The sequence below is a fragment of the Bactrocera latifrons genome, unplaced genomic scaffold (assembly GCF_001853355.1).
Source record: "Bactrocera latifrons isolate USDA-ARS-PBARC rearing strain unplaced genomic scaffold, ASM185335v1 scaffold_227, whole genome shotgun sequence".
NCBI lineage: Eukaryota > Metazoa > Arthropoda > Insecta > Diptera > Tephritidae > Bactrocera > Bactrocera latifrons.
The window spans coordinates 200,932-220,220 of NW_017535819.1; the positions used below are offsets into that span (position 1 = coordinate 200,932).

The 19,289-nt window shown below is 40.8% G+C and overlaps 1 protein-coding gene across 4 annotated transcripts in view; it reads left to right on the forward strand.

Annotated features, from left to right (window-relative positions):
- The window catches only part of LOC108968731, a 32,198-nt gene extending 24,963 nt beyond the window's left edge, over positions 1 to 7,235 (forward strand). For all 4 annotated transcript variants that reach the window (XM_018932933.1, XM_018932934.1, XM_018932932.1 and 1 more), the window contains exons 3-7: positions 685 to 841; positions 5,233 to 5,375; positions 5,441 to 5,597; positions 5,667 to 5,781; positions 6,166 to 7,235. In XM_018932933.1, the coding sequence (XP_018788478.1) occupies positions 685 to 841; positions 5,233 to 5,375; positions 5,441 to 5,597; positions 5,667 to 5,781; positions 6,166 to 6,321 (728 nt within the window). In that variant the 3' untranslated portion in view covers positions 6,322 to 7,235. The remainder of the gene's footprint in view (positions 1 to 684; positions 842 to 5,232; positions 5,376 to 5,440; positions 5,598 to 5,666; positions 5,782 to 6,165) is intronic.
- Positions 7,236 to 19,289: the final 12,054 nt, after the last annotated feature.

The following is a 19,289-nucleotide window of genomic DNA, read 5'->3' on the forward strand; positions in this document are numbered from 1 at the left end:
AACTGCAATAAAAAGTGCAATATTTCAATTTAACCGCTTGGTGGCCTTTTACCCAAAACACCGCATATCACCAGCACCAGCAAAAGCACCAGCGCCAACGACGGCCGTCCCTTAACCCACCCAGCGGTGTGCGGCCACCGCGCTTACCGACGCTGCCCCGCCACTCCGTCACTCCGCCCGCTAAGCCATGCTGTTGCTCGGCAGCTGTGCTACTTTGTTGTTGGTGTTATTGTTGTCGTACACTACGTTTGCTAGCAATTTAACGTACAGAGGATTTTATTACCCTCGATGCACATTCTCAACTTTGTTGTTCAGCCACATTGAGTGTGGCCATCGCCACTGCCGCCGCCGTCGCCCAGTGTGCTGTGATGAGTCGCTTCTTCATACGTACAAGACAGTCAGTGGCACGGTGGGCGCAGTACAGTACATCGCACACTCAAACACACACCTACATCGGCGCAATAGACGGTGGGCCGAACGAGTCGATGGTATCACTGATTGCAGCTACCGACTGCAAGTTGCAGCAACTCGAAGTTTCTCATTTTGTATCAAAGTTTCTTGCTAGGCGCACCATCGCGCCCTCTCCCCTCTCTCAGGCATGTGGCTACAATTATTGTCATCTCTAATGTGACGACATTTTCTGTAACTTTCGTTTATACTGTTTCGCTTTTCGTATCGTTTCAGTTGCAATCCTCGGCAGCGACCTGGTGGCTGGTGTTCGTGGTGAGGAGTGCGGCCAAGAGGAGTTTACGAAATGTGCTGAGCCTCTGGATATGCTACATTTAACCTCCGAATTATCCATCGGAGCTGCCAAGAAGGACGAACTGCTTAAACTTTGCAAGTAAGTCAACGTTATCAACGAGAAAAGAAAAAGTTTCTTTTTTCAATTATTTAATTCCGCACTTACCCACCACCCCTTCTGCCTGGCGCACCGCTGCTGTTGCATGCTTTACCTGGTGGCCACCAGCAAACTAACTGCGCGCAGTTTGTTGCGCGGCCCATCACTGCAAAGCACTAATGGCAGGGTGCAAGTAATTACTAAGTGTAGTCGACTTTCTTTTTTGGCTGTTTCTCGGTCTCTTTTTCTTCATTCAGCGCAGGAATTAATTGCGTTGTGCAATTTGTGGTTTTTACTAGCAAAATTAATATTACCTTCTAATTTCCAGCAAATGTACGGGCGAATTCTCGCATTTTGGCTACAAACCTTAACACTATCAGCTCAGGCCATCGTCCATTAAATCTGGCGCAATCAGGTGTCACAATTATAAAATGTGGCGCTGCCTCAGTGCGAGATTTTAATTATTGAAGTCATAAATGGAGTTGCTTAGCTTGCGTGTTTGATAAGGAACGGAATTATTAATTTTATAGAATTCTTCCTTTGCTGAAAATTAATTATGTGGTCGTGTTTCGAGGTTAATCGAATAGCAGTCAATACATCCTTAAATATTCAGGCATATCTCTCTAATATAGCTTATAACGTTTGGATGCTATTTAGGCAATTAGTCAAGTTTAGTCTCAAAAGCATTTAATTTAGATATGATTAGTTGATCAATGAATACCTTGAGATCGAAAAGTAGGCGGCGTTTTCTGTTGATGGTTTCGGATAGGAGACCTTATCTCAGATTCTTAATGTTGTTACTATGAATTTATGCTAGAGATATTTTTTGTCTTCGTATCAACACCAAGGATTTCTGCGTGGTTTCCTTTTCTTCTTCCTTGGTACTACAACTGTTGGTCAGTCCATCTTCATCTATTGTTCAAGCCTATGGCTCCAAAGACTAGCGAAGAACAACACTTTCGAATGCTCTGCTTTCTTATCAAATTGGCCACCGTCCATTTTTCTGCGCCATATAATAGGACGGGAATAATGAGAGACTTATATAGTAGAGCGCGATTCTTGTCCATCGTGAGAGGTATCCGATTCTTAATTGCTTCCTGATCCCAAAGTACAGGGTTTGTCCGGAAAGTAATAGGACTGATTTTCTTCCGCCGCGACTGTACTTCGGAGCGTGCGTGCGTGTTGGATAAGGAACAGACTGGATTCGATAGAGGCCGTTCCTAGCTAACTCCGCGCATCTGAAGAGTTTCTGTGAGTGGTGCAAGCCAAAAATGCAGGTTTCGTTAGAGCAGAGGTATGCGATTAAAGTGAAATTCGGAAATTCTGCAACAGAGGTGTTCGATATGATCAAGCAGGCTTACCCAGATGTTGCTTACGCAAGAAGTAGTATGTTTCGGTGTCACCAGACCTTTTTGAAGGGGCGGGAAGAGGTCGACCTGATGAAGACCGGAAAAAACGACATTCATTGTCTTTTTTAACATTAAAGGAATCATCCATCATGAATTTGTACCTCTTGGACAAACCGTCAACGCCAAGTTTCCCCGGCTCACACCACCTTTCTTGTGAACAGTTACCTAACCAAGACCGGCATCCCAACGCTTCCGCAGCTGCCATACAACCCAGATGTGGCCCCCCGGACTTTTTTGTTTCCTTTCCTGAAAAGACGGAGAGGATCCAAACAGCATGCCTTACGGCTTTTAAGGCTATTCAAGGCCGATGATAATATCATTTGTGTTCAAAACCAGCATTGTACTATAAGACTTTTTAGAGTAGACAGTGCCACTGCGCCTCAGATTTACATCACTTCTCACGTTTTCCAGTCTTATTTTGATAAAGACGCTCTAAAGGGAATCACCTTGTCTAAAACCTCGCCTGGTGTGCACATCAATCTCGATTTTGATGGTGTGAGTGATTGTGTGCTCAGATCATAGCGGTAAAGGGGTGTTTTCTACAATTGTGAATATAAATTAACCCTCTACATATAAACTTCCTAAGTCATAACTAAAATTGTATGACAATGTGTTGGTACCATTACTAAACATTTAGACGAGCTTTGGATCAACTCCCAATTTTTAATGTACAATGTATTTTCCACTCTCATCTGCATGGATATGAGACCTGCATCCGCGATTCGAATGAAATTGCGGGTGTACTTTAATGAAGTTGGCAAAACATTTTCGTTTTTTAACAATCCTTCGGGACATTTACAAAGCAGAAACCTGAAATATTTAGTTGTTTTGCAAATAGCCACTTATACCGAATATATGTATGTATTCACTCTACATATTTACGAATGTGTGCTTCTGTATGTAGCGGTCTATTGTTCGGCTATTTACGCCAACGAAGAACGCAACATATCGAAGCGCACAGAAGTTAACTGGAAGTTTTGATTTTAAACTTCATGTTATTGCCCCTCTCGGACGGTGTTTACATATGTATCTATGATATCTATCAATGCATTCGTCCACTTGCCAATTCATTCGTGCGTTCGCTTACGTGCTCTCTGCGTTCGCTCGGAAGATACAATTTGGACGGCAATTCTCATGGTGTTTTTCTTCGTTTAGACGAGACTCCACTATTCCGACAGTTGTCGTGTGCCTATTTAGTTACACTAAAATTTGTGTTGATTGCAACTACCACTCCATGGCCGGAAGCAATACGTTCTTCATTGTGCTCGTAAATACCGTTATCATTCAGTGGTCAACCTTTGGCACTTGGTATGCAGCACCTAATGCGTTTGTCCACTTCCCACTAAGCCAATGCTACGAGTGGTTGCTCTCTTTCGGCAAAACAAAAAAGGCACACTCACACTCGCACACACACACATACACACACGTGTACGCCTTCATTCAGCGGATAAAAATCGAGTTCATTAAAAATTCCAAGCGGATCATCTGTTTTGTAAAATGAGTCTGAAAAAACTTTCGGTTCGTTACACAAGCAAGTAAAAGCATGTGCCAAATTGAATTTCCAAAACAAATTTTTTTGTCATCCCAACGAGAGGAAGGAGGTTAATGCGGTTATGGAAAAATCAAGAATTCGTATGAATTACAAATGAACTTTGCGTTGCATTAAACACGTCATGGCTTAAAGTTATTAGAATAGGTCGAAAGATGAAGTTCTCCTTTATGATTACACAATAGGCTTATTTTATAGTGGTCTGCTGTGTTCTTTTGAATGGAGCACACAAAACGCACTATTATTGTCTGAAGTGTCTTCGTTGCGGTCACTCGCTAGAATTACTTACTTCAGAACAGGAAAACTGTTTGGTGAAGAATACCAAAAGACATATGTAGGAGGATTGCACTCAACTCTGCTTTTGATCTCTTCAAGTGGCTGGCCACGCTAGCTCGGAGTCTTCAAATACCTTTTATTGCTAACTGAATTGCTATTAACTAAAGAAGTTATAGGAAGACTTCTTCTACACTCTACTAATATTAAAAATTTTAAATACATACTACTAAAGTCACCGTACTTTAGAAATGAGCTTTTAATTGTGATGAAAATGTGAAAACCGTGACAATTTTTATCAAAATTATGATGAAAATATTTTTATACCATGAATAGGGTATATTTAGTTTGCCAAGATATTTGTAATACCTATAAGGAAACATGGGGGCCCTGTATATATAGTATATACAAATGATCAGCGCGTCGAGCTGAGTCGATTTGGACAATTCAGTCTGTTTGTCTTTATACGCCCTAACTAGTAATCAGACTCTTAGATATTGATCTGAAATTTCGCACACACCGAAGTTTTCCTATTTTTTAATATTTTCAGTTTCCACGGTGAGATCGCTCTATTGAATAATGCAAAATTTCTCTGTACATTGTGGTTGTAAGAGAATTATTATGCCCAAAAAATTTCTCTAACAAAAATTAACTGACATTAGCGCCGGAACGTAGGTGGCTGCACTTAGGCCCCGGGTGGTAATCGAAGTAAGAGTTATCCAGCAACTCATTGGATTTGGTAAAAAACCTGATTCTTTTCCATCTCTCTTAAGTTAGTGTATTGGAAGCAGTGTAATATGTCCGAGCAGGCTCTGAATTCAGTATAATCTACATTTCCTATTTTCTGAAACTGGAATCTTAAGGACAGATGTCCTCACGGACACTACAGCTTTTTGCTACACCCTGTGTTGCTTGTGTTCCAAGACTTGAGGTGTTCGCCTAGGGTCGATTGCTTTAAACAACCCTTGAGGAGACAGAATGCCATGGGGAAGAACACGGAATTTTGTCACTAGTTGCACACCGGCGAGCCAGCTCGTTTGCCTTTTCACTTTCTTCTATTACTATATGAAAGGGTAGCCAGATGATAAAAAATAAGTTGAAGTTTGATTATCTATTGTAGTGTTATTAATTTTAAATTCCCAATTCCCCTCTTTATATTTTAGTGAACTGAAAAAGGGCGTTCGTTGCATCCAGAGTTACACGCGACGCTGCATGCCGCTGCAGCAAAGGAACCAATTCAATAAATTGTACCACGGCACAAATCAGTTCATTCGGGACTTGTGTAACGAAGGCGAGTTTCAGGATGGTAAATTGAAAGATAATTAAAATATCTGAGACCACGCTACTTTTATTTGTTGTAAATATTTCTAGAATACTTAAAGCACGCCCATTGTTCGGAGATAGCCAAAAAGGAATTTGAGGGTTGCGCCAATCGCTATAAGGAAACAATGGTGTTTCTGAAGCCCAACAAGAATCAGGAGAACCACGAGAACATCACTTTGAATGAAAATATAAAAACAATTTGTTGGTGCGTTGTTGTGAAAATTTGTGAGTAATTACTTTTCACTAACTAAAACTTTTCGTTGTTCAATTGCAGTTCCATAAATGAGTTGGTGGATTGCTCTGAAGATGCCGCACGCAAGATATGCGGCCACGACGCGGCGAAATTCACACGTGAACTGGTTGACAAATATGCGCACAGCCTAACGAAGGTGAGACCAAATTAAGAAACATATACTTTGTATGTATGTTATAAGGGGAGGAGGGTAAATTAAAGACAAAAAACGATTAATCGCTTCAAAATGAATTTATCGTTGGTATTCCGTCGGGTACGTGCTGCGCTCTCGCAAAACTTTGATTTTTTAAGCAAAAATCTCAGATGCCAATAGATATTTCATTCATAAAGAGTCATTGCGTCTCATGCAATGGCTATAGGCGTTTCAAACCACTCACTTTGGATTTAGGTTGGTACATTTGCAGCAGTATTTATTATTTTAGCATATCTACAGTCCAGAAGAATCCGAGTATCATCTATGAAGCTCTTTCCCAAATTGCGATTGGAGCAATCTTTAAAAGTTCAACTTTTAATATTTCAGATCTATTGTGAGGACTTCACGCGACATCCGGAAATGTGCCATGATGGACTCAGCGATGACGCTGTGGCCCGACATCAATCGCATCTCGGACGAGCGCTCGTGCTTATCATTTCAGCTGTCGTTGCGGCATTCGGTGAACACATGAGTATTAGATAGATGAAAAGTGTGGCAACGTAAACTTACAAGAAATACTTTGCTGCTTTGATTTTTCCTAAGATATTACTTATAATCTCTTGATTGTTGGAGAGCAACGAATTTTCTTCATTTTTTAGGAAACGGACTTATACAGTTATAAAAAATAAAAAATTAATTAAGAGATTACGGCATGTAGCTGTATAATTTAAGTTAAAATGCAAAAACAAAAAGAAGACGTTGCAATGTATCAAGAAGAACAAGAAGAAACACACACACATCTTTAAATTTAAATGGGATTAATGAAATGGATATATATAAATATTATAGCTATGTTCGAAACAGCATATACAGTTAGTAGAGTGCTAATGGAGTGTCGGAAGGGTGCGTGAAGAGTAGAAGAGGCGAGAATGTGCGGAACTAGAAATTATAGTTAAAATTAGAATTTAGGGCACAGGAAGCCCGATTTATGAGAAAATTACCAACACTCACACAAAATTACACGTTTAGAGCAACAACAAGACCAAAAATTAAACAGTACATACCTACATATACACAAATGAATTATAAAGTATGTTAGACTTAGTAGAAACATATTGAATTTACTTGTATTTGTATGCACTTGTTTATTAAAACAATATAAAAGAATTAATTAAAATTAATTGTGAAATGGAAATTGCAAAATTTGGCATGAAGATATTACGCCGGGATTAAGTGATTTATCACGTGGCAACACTCACATACATGTGTACTCGCATTTGAGTATTTGTTTTGCGTTTAGCTCTCTTTGGAACGAAGAGAATTTGTGATTGGTTTCGCTCATTGGGAGTATCTTTTTAAGCGAATAAATGTATTAAATAAATTTAGTTGTAAGCTATTAAATTTTATGAAATTTTTATGCAGTGTAATGGAACTTAGATATAAAAGAATCAATTCAACTCCATGTTTTCCTTTTTTACATTTATTAGTCTCTACAAGTAGCAGATTATCCAAGTTTTTTGAAGGTTCTTGCGGGGGAAAAATGGTGTGATGAAACAGACAGTGCGTGAAGTCTAACTAAAGCAGATAATGAGAATTATAATGCTTTGAAATTCTGATAAATGAAGAATATTGGGTAGTCAAAAAGTCTTTTCGTAATTTGTCAATAAATGCCTTTGCAGTTCTATGTATATATCCAATGCTACCAATCACATTGTGTCATACCATATGCGTAGTAATTCATGCAGCACAAGAATGGTTCGCTCGCTGCCATTCCGGATATTTCGATGTGAAAGACCTATCGTTGAAAAAGTCGATGAAATTATGGGCAAGATTGGACAGGACCGTCATATAAGCAGTCATGACATCGCCAAGGAAGTTAACATTAATTATCAAATGTTTTTGAACCATTTTAAGAAGGCTGAGAAATTGTCTGAGGAAAACTTAATGGACCGAATTAACATCTGCGATTCTTTGCTGAAACGAAATGAAATCGAACCATTTCTGAAGCGAGTGCGAGTGTTTGGTGGGATTGCAAGGGGTCATCCACTATGAGCTGCTCCTGCCTGATCGAGTGATTGATTCTAAATTTTACTATCAACAACTGATGAGATTGAAGCAAGCAATCGAAAAAAACGGCCAGAACAGATCAACAGAAATGGCTTCGTTTTCCATCAGGACAACGCTAGACCACACACATCTTTGATGACTCTACAAAATCAAAGAGAGCGTTGCGGACAAGTTTTGATCCGTCCGCCATTAAGCCCTGACCTTGCACTATCGGACAACCATTTGTTTCGGTCAATGTAGAACTCCCATAATGGAGTAAAGTTGGCTTCAAGAGAAACCTGTGAGAATTACTTGCCGCAGTTTTTCGCAGAAAATTGGTACACTGATGGAATAATGTCTGTGACGGAAAAATGGCAAAAACTGGTCAACCAAAATGGTACATATTTGGTTCATTAACGTGTATTATAAATATAAAAAATATAAGTTGAAGTTTGATTGGAAATACACAACGACTTTTTCGACTACCCAATATCTATATTCGAAAAATTTGAAATGATGACATAAAAGCTTAGACTCACTATTTTTGGGTTTCTTACAGCACCTTACGTACATAATCCAAATGAAAGTTTTACCCAAAAGCCAAATGAATTTGTTTAGAAGACTTGATAAAGTAATTCCACATTTTTTGTGGCAGACACCGTTCTGAGCATTCTTGTTATAAAGCATCACAAATGAATGGTTATATGCTTTTAGACTGTGTTTGTTAATATGTTTTACTGGAAATGTGGGGACGGATTTACGGTTAGATTTTCAAAGCACTTGGCGTATAAAAACAGCTCGAAGGCTCGAATTGCAGCCAAGTACTCGCTGCTGACTCTTGAGAGTCTCTCGCTTGAGATATCGCAGTGCTGATAGCTATAGGAAGTAGCAGAAAGACAGGGACAAACAGAAACCTAATTAACCTCGTTGAGGGTCATAATGATTAACAGAGTGGCCATCCTAAAATCCTACGCACAAACTGGAAACACTTCCTTTTTAATCACATAATTACCATATTTCCATGAGATCTACCTTTAGACCCCAACCACTTAATCTGCATTTATCAAACAATGAAATTTTTAGCACGAGTTTTCTAGGCTAGGCCAGCGAATACATTTCGTGGCTTATGAAAGAATCAAATAAATATTTGAGTATAATAATTCTACTGCGATTTTTTAATTCATGGCGTTCTCTGTATGTATATGTAGTCAAAGCATATATTTATAAAATAATTAAAAAATACTAATTTATTGCAATAAAAATAGAAAAGACAGCAACGCACAGCAAGCACTTATTGTCATTAGAAATGATAATTTTAACTAAATATAATTATAATACAAAGGAAACATAGAAACTTATGTATGTAGTTGTTGAAAATTCACTTGTTGCAATTATGTATGCTATGCCCATAATTTATACAGTTATCTTATGGTAATTAGTTTGTTGTTAAGATCCGTGCCATTTGTTTTCTAACTAATAACTAATTAACTTAGTACACTTAACTTATAGCCACAGCGTATTAAGCGACATTTTATTCAACACACGAAAGTTCAATGCGAATTTTGCACAGCAAGTAGCAATGCAAAACTGAGTAACCAGAAATAACAAAAACAAAAGTAAAAATAAAAGCAATGTCGTTGCCCGATATTGGAATACAGTCAATTACGAATGTGTTACATTTATCGGTAACCAAAATCAGATTTGTTGTTTTATTTCGTCCGTTACAAATTGCAACGGTACTTTAATTTAGCGGCCAGTTACCGAACACAAACACACACATACACGCGCACTCACACACAAGGAAGCAACCATGAAAGTAAGTACGTTTGGCGTAAGGGCGATAGGGCGACCTCCTGATGCCAGTGCGACAGGCACATTGGCTGCGCGTCTTGCTCGCCACATTTGTCGTATCACCGCACACCGCGTTCACGCTCGGTTGCAGCACTTTCGCATACGAGCGGAAAACCACATACCGGATGCGACACAAATCGCCAAATGAAACGAAACCACGTAAGTGCATACTCCACTCACCGCAGTGATCCGCACTCTGCTGGCTGTACGTTAAGCTGCCCATTTTGTCACCATATCACCGTGACACCTGAAAAACGCCCATCCAACGCCCCAACGGCGAAGCATAGGTGTTGCACAGTGTGGCAAAGCTGCTTCCTTCTTGTTGAGTAGACGAGAAGGGTTAAAAAGACTGGGACTGTTTCGAAAAAGGGTAGGCAAGCTGCGGAGTGCATTTATGGCACGGAAAAGATTCTGATAAGATCCGTCGGTTGCCTACACCGGCTGCTCACATAACTTAGAACTTGGACAAAGGAAAAAGACTGAAAATTGGATTTTCGGCAGACATTTTCACACATTGATCGAAAAATATCCTTCGTCCGGGTCTTTAGGAATTATGTCTCAAAGAAGTGTGTAAAATTTCGTGAAGATCGACTGAGTAGTTGTCGAGAAATCTTGCCAACCGTCTTCAAAAACACTATTTCGAGCAAAACGCTTTTTCTAACGGCGCACTTAGCCCAGTTAGCCGCAAAGTTACAAGAATATTATAGAGATGTTGAAAAATTTGATAGTACAATAAAAAAAAATAATAATTTTTTGTAGCCTGAAAGTCCATGTAACCCCTTAAAGTAGTTTCCATTACACGTATTGTTGGAAAAGCTGCTTAAATTTCTTCCTCGAGTCTGGTAATTATTTTCCCAGCTCAAATGTCTTTGAGTAAAACACTGTGTGCACCACTCACTATTTCGAAGCACGCGGAAACCACTCTTTTCACCACACTCATTCAGACAGCCACACGCACACTCACACGAAGTTTCCACCTGTATTTGCTATCGGAGCTATTTGGCATCGCCACAAACGGCGAATTCCCTTTGCATATGCCACATCTAACGTTCGTTCGCGAACACACGCGCGTTCACACATATGCCTCTGCTTGTCTTTGTTCATTCTCGCCAGCCAGGCCACTGTGCCGCGTTGCGACTTTGGTTTTGCTTTTGTCCCATCCTTCGTGTTGCCATTCATGTTGGCATGACTTACTTTGCTCAAGGGATGCTGCCGACGACCGCTTGGCGTGCAAATTCACGCCAAATTGGCTCTTAGCCCAGCCCATCGTAGCCCGAATCTGTGGAGTCCGATCGAAGTGCTTAGACCGTTGTCCGCTTGTCCACACTTCACAGTTAGGTTTATCTGCGGAGTTACCTGTTTCCTGTGTCACTTTTAGCAGCGTTCGGGGTCCGCTATGCATTTTAACTCCATCTAATGGCTTCGATTGCCAGGCAAACGACTGGCAACGCGGTTGCTCGGCGCCTCGGTGTATGCATGTGAATTTATGCACCGTTATGGACATGTGGTAAGCAACGGTGGGGGCTGCTAAGTAATTAAAGTTGCCCAACAATGATTTTTCGAGACAATTTCGGAACTTTAATGTTTTACAACATAATTTAGGAGCCAGTGGAATTCAGATCAACTGATATCGCTGAGTTCAGTCGAATACTCCATACGGTCGGTCATGGCACAGCTACGTGCAGCAGGATTTGTTCAAAACTTAAATTTTAACCCAAAACTAAGTACCGTTAAGCGTGTGAATTACTCGGCGTCACACACAAAATCTGACCCACCGACACCCTATACACATGCAGGCAAATGCTGCAATATACACAGTTTTCGCCAAACTTCTCCCGCCATTCCTTTCGGCTGGGAGGCAACGGTTGGGGGTCCAGCGCAGTCTCAAAATCGCTCACTATTTGCGAATGTTATATGCAATATCACTGGATTTTAATGCGGCATGTTGTTGTCTGTGTTCATATTATTGCCGTTGTTTTTAATTGACGTCAGCAGCTGTGTCACAATCAACGCTAATCACTGTAATTATTGTTTACCGCGTGACACTCGTTTAATTAATTCCAAGTTACGGATCCATCCGACCCGGCCATCGGCCATCGGCTATCGTGGGTGTGCCGTCGCGTTCCCCCGCTGTTGTTGTTATCGTTGTTGTTTGGTGGTGTAAAACTATAGCAACAGCAGCGACCACAAAGGCCAACAAAGCAAAAACAGAAGAGACGAGATTTCCGCTAACTTTTCACCGTAACTGTAAATGGAACGAGAACGGTATTTAATTTTATTACCTGGACATTGGGAATCGAAACTAGGGAGCAGCGGAACGTCAATGAATTTTAATTCGGCTTATTCGAAATTTAGATGCCTCAGTGGAGCCTGTAGGGCGCAATTACCGATCACGCGGGGCACAACCGAAATAAGCGACTCAGTGGGAGAATTGATTACAGCGCGAAATTGGCACTGCGTTTAACCGCCTATTATGGCGTGCAGCGATTGCTGGTGGGCTGTGAAGGAAGTGCCAGGTGGACACCGTTGAAGAGCGTAGAAAAGGCGCTTCTAAACGTTCAATTAATGAACGCTGACACATTTTCAGATTCTGCCTAGCTAAGGAGCGTCTTGTAGCAAGGTAAACGATTAATTGAAATTATTTGTTTTCGCTGCAAAAGCTGAAATAATTGTAATATAAAAGGAGAAGCAAGTAAGCAACAGAATTGGTTATGGCTATGAAATCTAACCTCAGAGACTCTGGAAAAGTACAGAAAGATATTTAATACTTAGTCCATACGTTTAGTTTTGAATTCTAAGTGCCCTAAAAGCCGCAAACCCTTGTGTCCGAATTTTTGCCGAATTTTGCAAAAAAGCCGGTTTTTTAATATAAGATCCAGAAAAACGAAAATAAATTGAAAGTTTTGCTTGACATAGTTCGGTTAATCCAGGGTGAAATATGCTCGGTTTCGATGTCGTTTTGACATTTTGAAGGTCATTTCATAATGCAACATTGTCCATATTCACAAAAACTGGGACAGTCGATTTTCAAAAGCTTCTCTTGAAGTAAATTTTTCATCAAAATTCACCACAGATGGTGAGTCGTGTCAAGCTTTCACTTCAATCTTTCCCAAGCGAAATTGCTTCTCTCTATCTACGTAACCAACTATGGCGATCGTTGTCGCGACATTCTAACCGACTACTTGATGCCTGATATTGAAGTTCGTGATCTCGGCGACATTTGGTTTCAACAAGCCGGCGCCACTTATCATACATCCAAAAGAACCAAATAATGAATTTGCGACATAATATTTTAGTGATAATTTCACCTTTTGGACCGGTGGATTGACCACCAAGATCGCGTGATATCACACCGCTAGCCTTTTTCTCGTGGATATATATAAGGTCTAAAGTTTATGCGAACAAATCATCACGCATGCATTCGCTAGTTACTAGGCGAAATGCTCGAACGAGCCATCGAAAATTGAACTCAGCGGATGGACCTTCTGCGTCGTAGCCACGGCCACAATTGAAATCTTCGAAAAATAAGTGCCAAATAATGATAATAAACATTCGCCATTTTTTATTGAGGGAATCTGAATTTTGTAAAGTAGGTACAAAAATCTCAAAATTAGTCATATTTCAAATTTCTTAGTAAATTATTACCACTGCCATGTCCACCAAATACGTAGGAAACTATTTCTGGCAGTTAATCCTGGATTTGTCGCTCTTTGCGCCGCCTTAACTCATTATCAGTAAGCATCCGCTCCAGAAATGTAATGTTTTTTTATTTTATTTTTTATGATCACAGCTTAAAATCCCACTAACAGGGTGATAATTACTTAAAAGAGCAGTTTCGTACCTGAAGACTAAAATATATCCCAGTTCTCATCTACTATTTCGCTCAATAATATCTTAGTGACTCACTCTATCGCGTGAGTGCGTGTAAGTTTTTAAGTTTTTAAGTTTTTCAGCGATTTTCACTAAGAGCGCTATAACTTCGAGAGGCCGACGAGGTTTCCATTTGTTGCACCAGCGAATATTAAAGACGACTTACAAGGAAAAGTCGTGTTTATCCCTGAAAAATGCAACTCGGCATTTTATTTCATGCGCTGAGCATTAATTTTCGTTCGTATGCAGAAAATGAAATGTTGCCACATAAGTGTCTCCACGCGCAAAAAACCTATATTTCTGCCACACACACATACACACACATGCATTTTCATACAGTTATAAGAGATGGTGCCGCAGCGTCAGCCATCCAGTGTCGTATTGGAATACACAAAGTGGCAATCGCCGCCATGAGCACCTGAGCACACACGCACGCACACATACCGCTAGTGCGGCCATAAACAAAGTGGTTAGATTGGCGGCGCGATGCAGGTGCTTGTGTGCGGCAAATGAAAAGTGTGTCAAGTGCCGCCAAACAAAAGTCAGCGGTTTCAGAAAGACTCACAACGTTTGACAATTCACCGTTGCTTTACGAAGGGGGCGGAGAGCTGAAAGCACCGAAACGGGAAGTGCTGAGGCGCGTGCACACAAGTATGCCATTCTATGTTTCTTTTTGCGCTTTTATTTTTATTTGCACGCCGTTGCATTCGCCGGCTTCATAAAGCGGCATCCAACAACACTCAACACGGCTGTTGCCTCGCTCACTATCTGCTTGTCAGCCTTTCAACTGAGTTGCTTACGCCGCTGTGCGAGTGGTTAAATTCTTTGTCTGCAACACCATCCACAACGCCGTGCAACGCACGCACACTGCAGGTAACGGTGGTGCGGCCTAGAATGCCATCGTCAGCTGAAAGGCGGAGCACAAATGTTGCAGCGTTAAATTCTCATAATTCCTTCTTCCCCATATTCATTAGACGGTTTTTGGTTTTATGGACTAACTTGCTGAGCTGGTACCGTTGACTTTCTAAAAAAAGGGCAAACATAGCGAATGTGAAACCGAAAAAGTCTATGCCGCACACGCATGGCGTTTTTCTGAGCTCAAGAGCGACTTCCTTGTTTGGATTTGATATGAATTGCATTTGACATTTTTTTCAAAAACGTTTTGGCAATAAAATCACACATACGAAGCTTTTAGAGTCAAAAAAAGCCAAGCTACTTCGCAGAAGGCGCGAAGAAGCCGCTCCGCCCTCATGTGCCCTCTCTAACTTCACGCCATAAAGTAGTGTTCGCTCATTAACGGTATACAAAAGGTTAATATGTGTCCCACGTGGCATATTAAAAAGCCTGACAATGAATAAGTAGTGTCAACGCCACCTTTAGCACCGCTTGTAGTCTGCTCACGCGCACATCCACAGGCACACAGCCGCGCGTGTGTTAGGCATTTGCAGTTTACTGTAGCAAATTTGGCACCCCAAGCCCTACCGCCGCTTAAATATCCAAGCGAATGTCCGCGGATTTTATGTGCAAACCGCACATGGGTGCACTTCGTATGTATGCATATGTATGTGTATGTAGATGGCGTTCATGTTCAACTTCCGCTTCCAAGTTCCTCCCAAATATTCTCTAGGGAGAGACCAAGCGGGGAATTTGAATTGGTTTTTCTAGAAAGTTGTGAAGATATCATTTCTAAACGAGCTTTGTTGTGCGAATTTTTTTGTGAAGCAGTGAATAAGGGATTTCTGAAGAAAATGAATTAGTCATATCAGTTCATCACAAACGACGCCCTCTTCAATGTAAATTCAATTTAAAATATATTAAAAAAAAATTAAAAATGTATAAATGAGCGTCGATTTCTGTGCGTAAAAGTAGCCGTAAACTCTTTTGAATGAACTAGTTCAAGGAATTCAGACTAATTTTCCTACTGACGGTGGGGCGTATACGTAACCTTTACGGCATCATGTCATTCGCATGCGCTCCTAAAGCCCTCCTTGGCATTTTATGCAAAATTCTCAAACACTATTTTCTTCTCATTTACTCAATCAATAATTATCACTAAATCATAGACTTTATAAGTGCCACATCAATACTTGCAACACAAGTTTCTATCGTGAGCCAGGCAAAGTTATTAAATATTAACAATATGAGCGCTTTGCATTTAAATAATTTCCAGTTGTGTACATAAATTTGAGGCACGACGCACACAAGCCCTGCTAATTGAGTAAGCGTACATACATGTATATATACACACATACTTACACAACTTTTTGTATTGCTATATTAGCTTCATAACCCCAGTGCAAACGACAATGTAATGCAATATAAGTTATGGCGTCTCTGTTGCCGCCAGCCGCCAGCCGCCACTTGAATGTCCACTGCTCTGCCAATGTTTACGCTCAAAGTTTTTCACACATTTCAGATGGAAAATGTTTAATTTCCCAAAAGAGCAGCGTTGGAAAAAACTTTGCCCATTTCGGCGCACTATCGGCGGCGTCCCTGCCCGCACATGTCTTGCGTTGAAAGACACCGTCGCCGATGTCACAAATGAAGAAGATGAAATTGAGCGAAGGCAAACTTGTCGCTGCCAGCAACTGCGCCCGCACACACACAAGCGCTTTGCCACCACTTCGCTGCGGAAAAAGTGAAAGAATGCATATGTTGCACACAAGCATCAAGTGCAATTACATCTACATATGCGTGTATGTGTATATGTGTATTCTTTTACCACCTGCCATATTATGTTGCAGATACATGACAGTTTGTTGCAAAGAATTCAGCTAGAAAAAGCCACAACTTCTTTTTCGAATGCCAATTTGTACTTCCTCTATCTACTCGTCTTCAGGTTATTGTTCGGCTTTAAGCATTGTAGAGCCTAGGGCCCTCAACTGAGATCTAGAATTATTGCAATCAATTGTCCTGAAAGACAACTCATTTGGCATGATTACCGATTTTGAAAGAGGGTGGACAGGCATTGACATACCGACCAATATCTTCAGCAATCGCTCCCTGACGTACTTCAAATAAGGCGGTTCACTGACCCACCCCTCTGTTCTCTAATATGATGAAATCTCTAGAGCCGGTTTGTGTGCTTGTTAGTGAAGTGCGTGATTTAAGTTGAATAATTAATCAATGACGAAGAAGCAGACGTTCCATTGCCCGACTATGAAGATGTTCCAATAGCAATTACCCTCCTGAAGAACAACAAAGCGGCTAGGGCCGATGGACTGCCGGCCGAGCCAGTCAAACACGGCGGCGAAGAACTGATAAGGAGGATGCATCAGCTTCTTTGAGAAATATGGTCCGGCGAAAGCATACCCGATGATTGGAGTTTAAGTGTGCTCTGCTCAATCCACAAAAAGGGAGATCTCGCAAACTGCGCCAACTACAGAGGGATCAGTCTAATCGAAATCACATTGGCTAAATTAGCACCTGAACCCCCTCCAAATATAAATTCCTACACCCCACATATACACACCATACTTCACACATCATCGTTACATTCCACACTACACCCACCACACTCAACACATCATCTCATCATCCACACCACACTTTTTACACCACACACGAGCACACCAAACATAATCAACAAAAGGGACTGGCGGACGGCGCCCAGCCTCTTTTTGATTCGATCCGCATATGCGTTTCGCCAGTCATCGCTAAGTTCTTTCCCGCTTCTTAATTCGACAAAGGTGAGTTGCTGCGTTTTTTTTATAATAATTTTACACACATGTAAGTTTATACCGAGCATATTGTGTGAAATACGAAAGCCCACCGTCGTTCCTGAGGCTTTAGGTCTGGAAAATCAACAACCGACCAGGCATTCACCAAGCGCCAAATTGTGGAAAAGACAGAAAGACAAGAAAGTGAAAGGAGAATCGGCCTCCACCTACCACCTCATCGTCGATTTCAAAGCTGCTTTCAACAGCACGAAAAGGAGCTGCCTTTATGCCGGGATGTCTGAATTTGGTATCTCCGCAAAAGTAATACGGCTGTGTAGACTGACATTGAGCAGTACCAAAAGCTCCGACAGGATCGAAAAAGGACCTCTACGAGCCGTTCGATACCAAGAGTGGTTTCCGACAAGGCGACTCCCTATCGTGCGAGTTCTTCAATCTATTGCTGGAGAAAATAATTCGAGCTGCAGAGCTTAATCAATCAAGTACAATCTCAGGATTGATTAGGCAATTGAGAGGTAAGTCCTTTCTCGACGAACAAAAACCAAACTCTATAAGTCACTTATCCGGTGACAACATCCAGTGAGTCGACGGCTACGCTAGCTAGGTAATATAATCCGAATGAACGGAAACGTTTAAGCTTTGAAATTATTCGACGCAGTACACGCCGGGAAACCGAAGGAAGAAGAAGACCTCCAGTCGGTGGAATTGGCACCACCTTGCGAAAAGAAGAAACGGCAGGCACACTGTTGTTAACTCGGCTTTAACCGCGTAAGCGGTGTCTAGGTCTACAGTAAAGAAGAAGATAGCTAAAATTTAGCGTCGCATGAAAAGGCTGACTAGCATCTGCCATTTGTAGGATTTTCAGCGAAATGATATGTGTATCAAAATAAAAGCCACAGCTTAATTAATTATTATGTGCTCTTCGAAAACGAAACACGATATGAAGAAAAATGTTGCATGCAGATGTTTAACATTCATTGGGAAATTAGTCAAAAGTGGCAACGTATTTCTAAACTCTTACTGGTCTACATAACGCTCGTTTGGCATAAACAGCGTTGGGACCAGCAAACAAAATTTCAACGTGCACCTTGAAAGCAGTGACAGTGGGCGCGCGTTACATGCGAGTGCGTTGAATGTAAAATTGTCGTGGGTCATAGGGCCCTAAGGGTCAATGAAATGAAAAAGATGCTTTCAAAATCGAAAGGATTTTCCTTATTTAAATCGCTGCAGATAGAAAATCTCGAAATAGAAACCTTTTCGTAACTTTCATTGAAAAATATTCCATGAGCCCTGCTAAGATGTTTCGCATCTCGCCAAGTACAATGCTGGTTGGGTTAAGACCGAAGTTGTTGTTCTCGATTGTGTGTCGCATTTGGTGTTTTATTAGTAAAGGCGTGTGTGCTCACACATCTGAGGTTTATGGCAACATCTTGTTCAATTTATTATCATTCCTCGGCTGTCTAACTGGTCGGCACATACTCACGATCTCATGCAAAAGCACATAGTGCGTGTGTATGTTTGTATGTGTGTAAGCTGTGCTTGAATACTTCCGAAATTTTGTACCTTAATAGCTTGTGCTTTAGTTTTGGTTGCAGTTTGATGCTAACGGTACTCGGTATTTGAGTGGGCTATTGAAAGCGAGACGGTGTACTTACAATTATATCTCTAAATATTAAATCTTTCAAAATGAAAAACCAAATAAATTAGTAACATCCACAAGACTCTCTGAAGCAACGGATCTATTACTTCGCAGAGAGAATTAGGCTAAGCTTATTATTCGGGTTTGATAACGAACACTTTTGGAGAGAAATACTCAACAATGAAGCAGTATCGTTATCATACCCTGAAGAAGATATATTAAGTTTGTAACAGCCAGAAGGAAGGGTCGGAGACCCTATAAAGTATATATATAAATGATTAGTATATCGAACTGAGTCGATTTAGCCATGTCTGTCTGTCTGTCTGTATATATACGAACTAGTCCCTCAGTTTTTAAGATATCGTTTTGAAATTTTGCAAACGTCATTTTTTCTTCAAGAAGCTGCTCATTTGTCGGAACTGCCGATA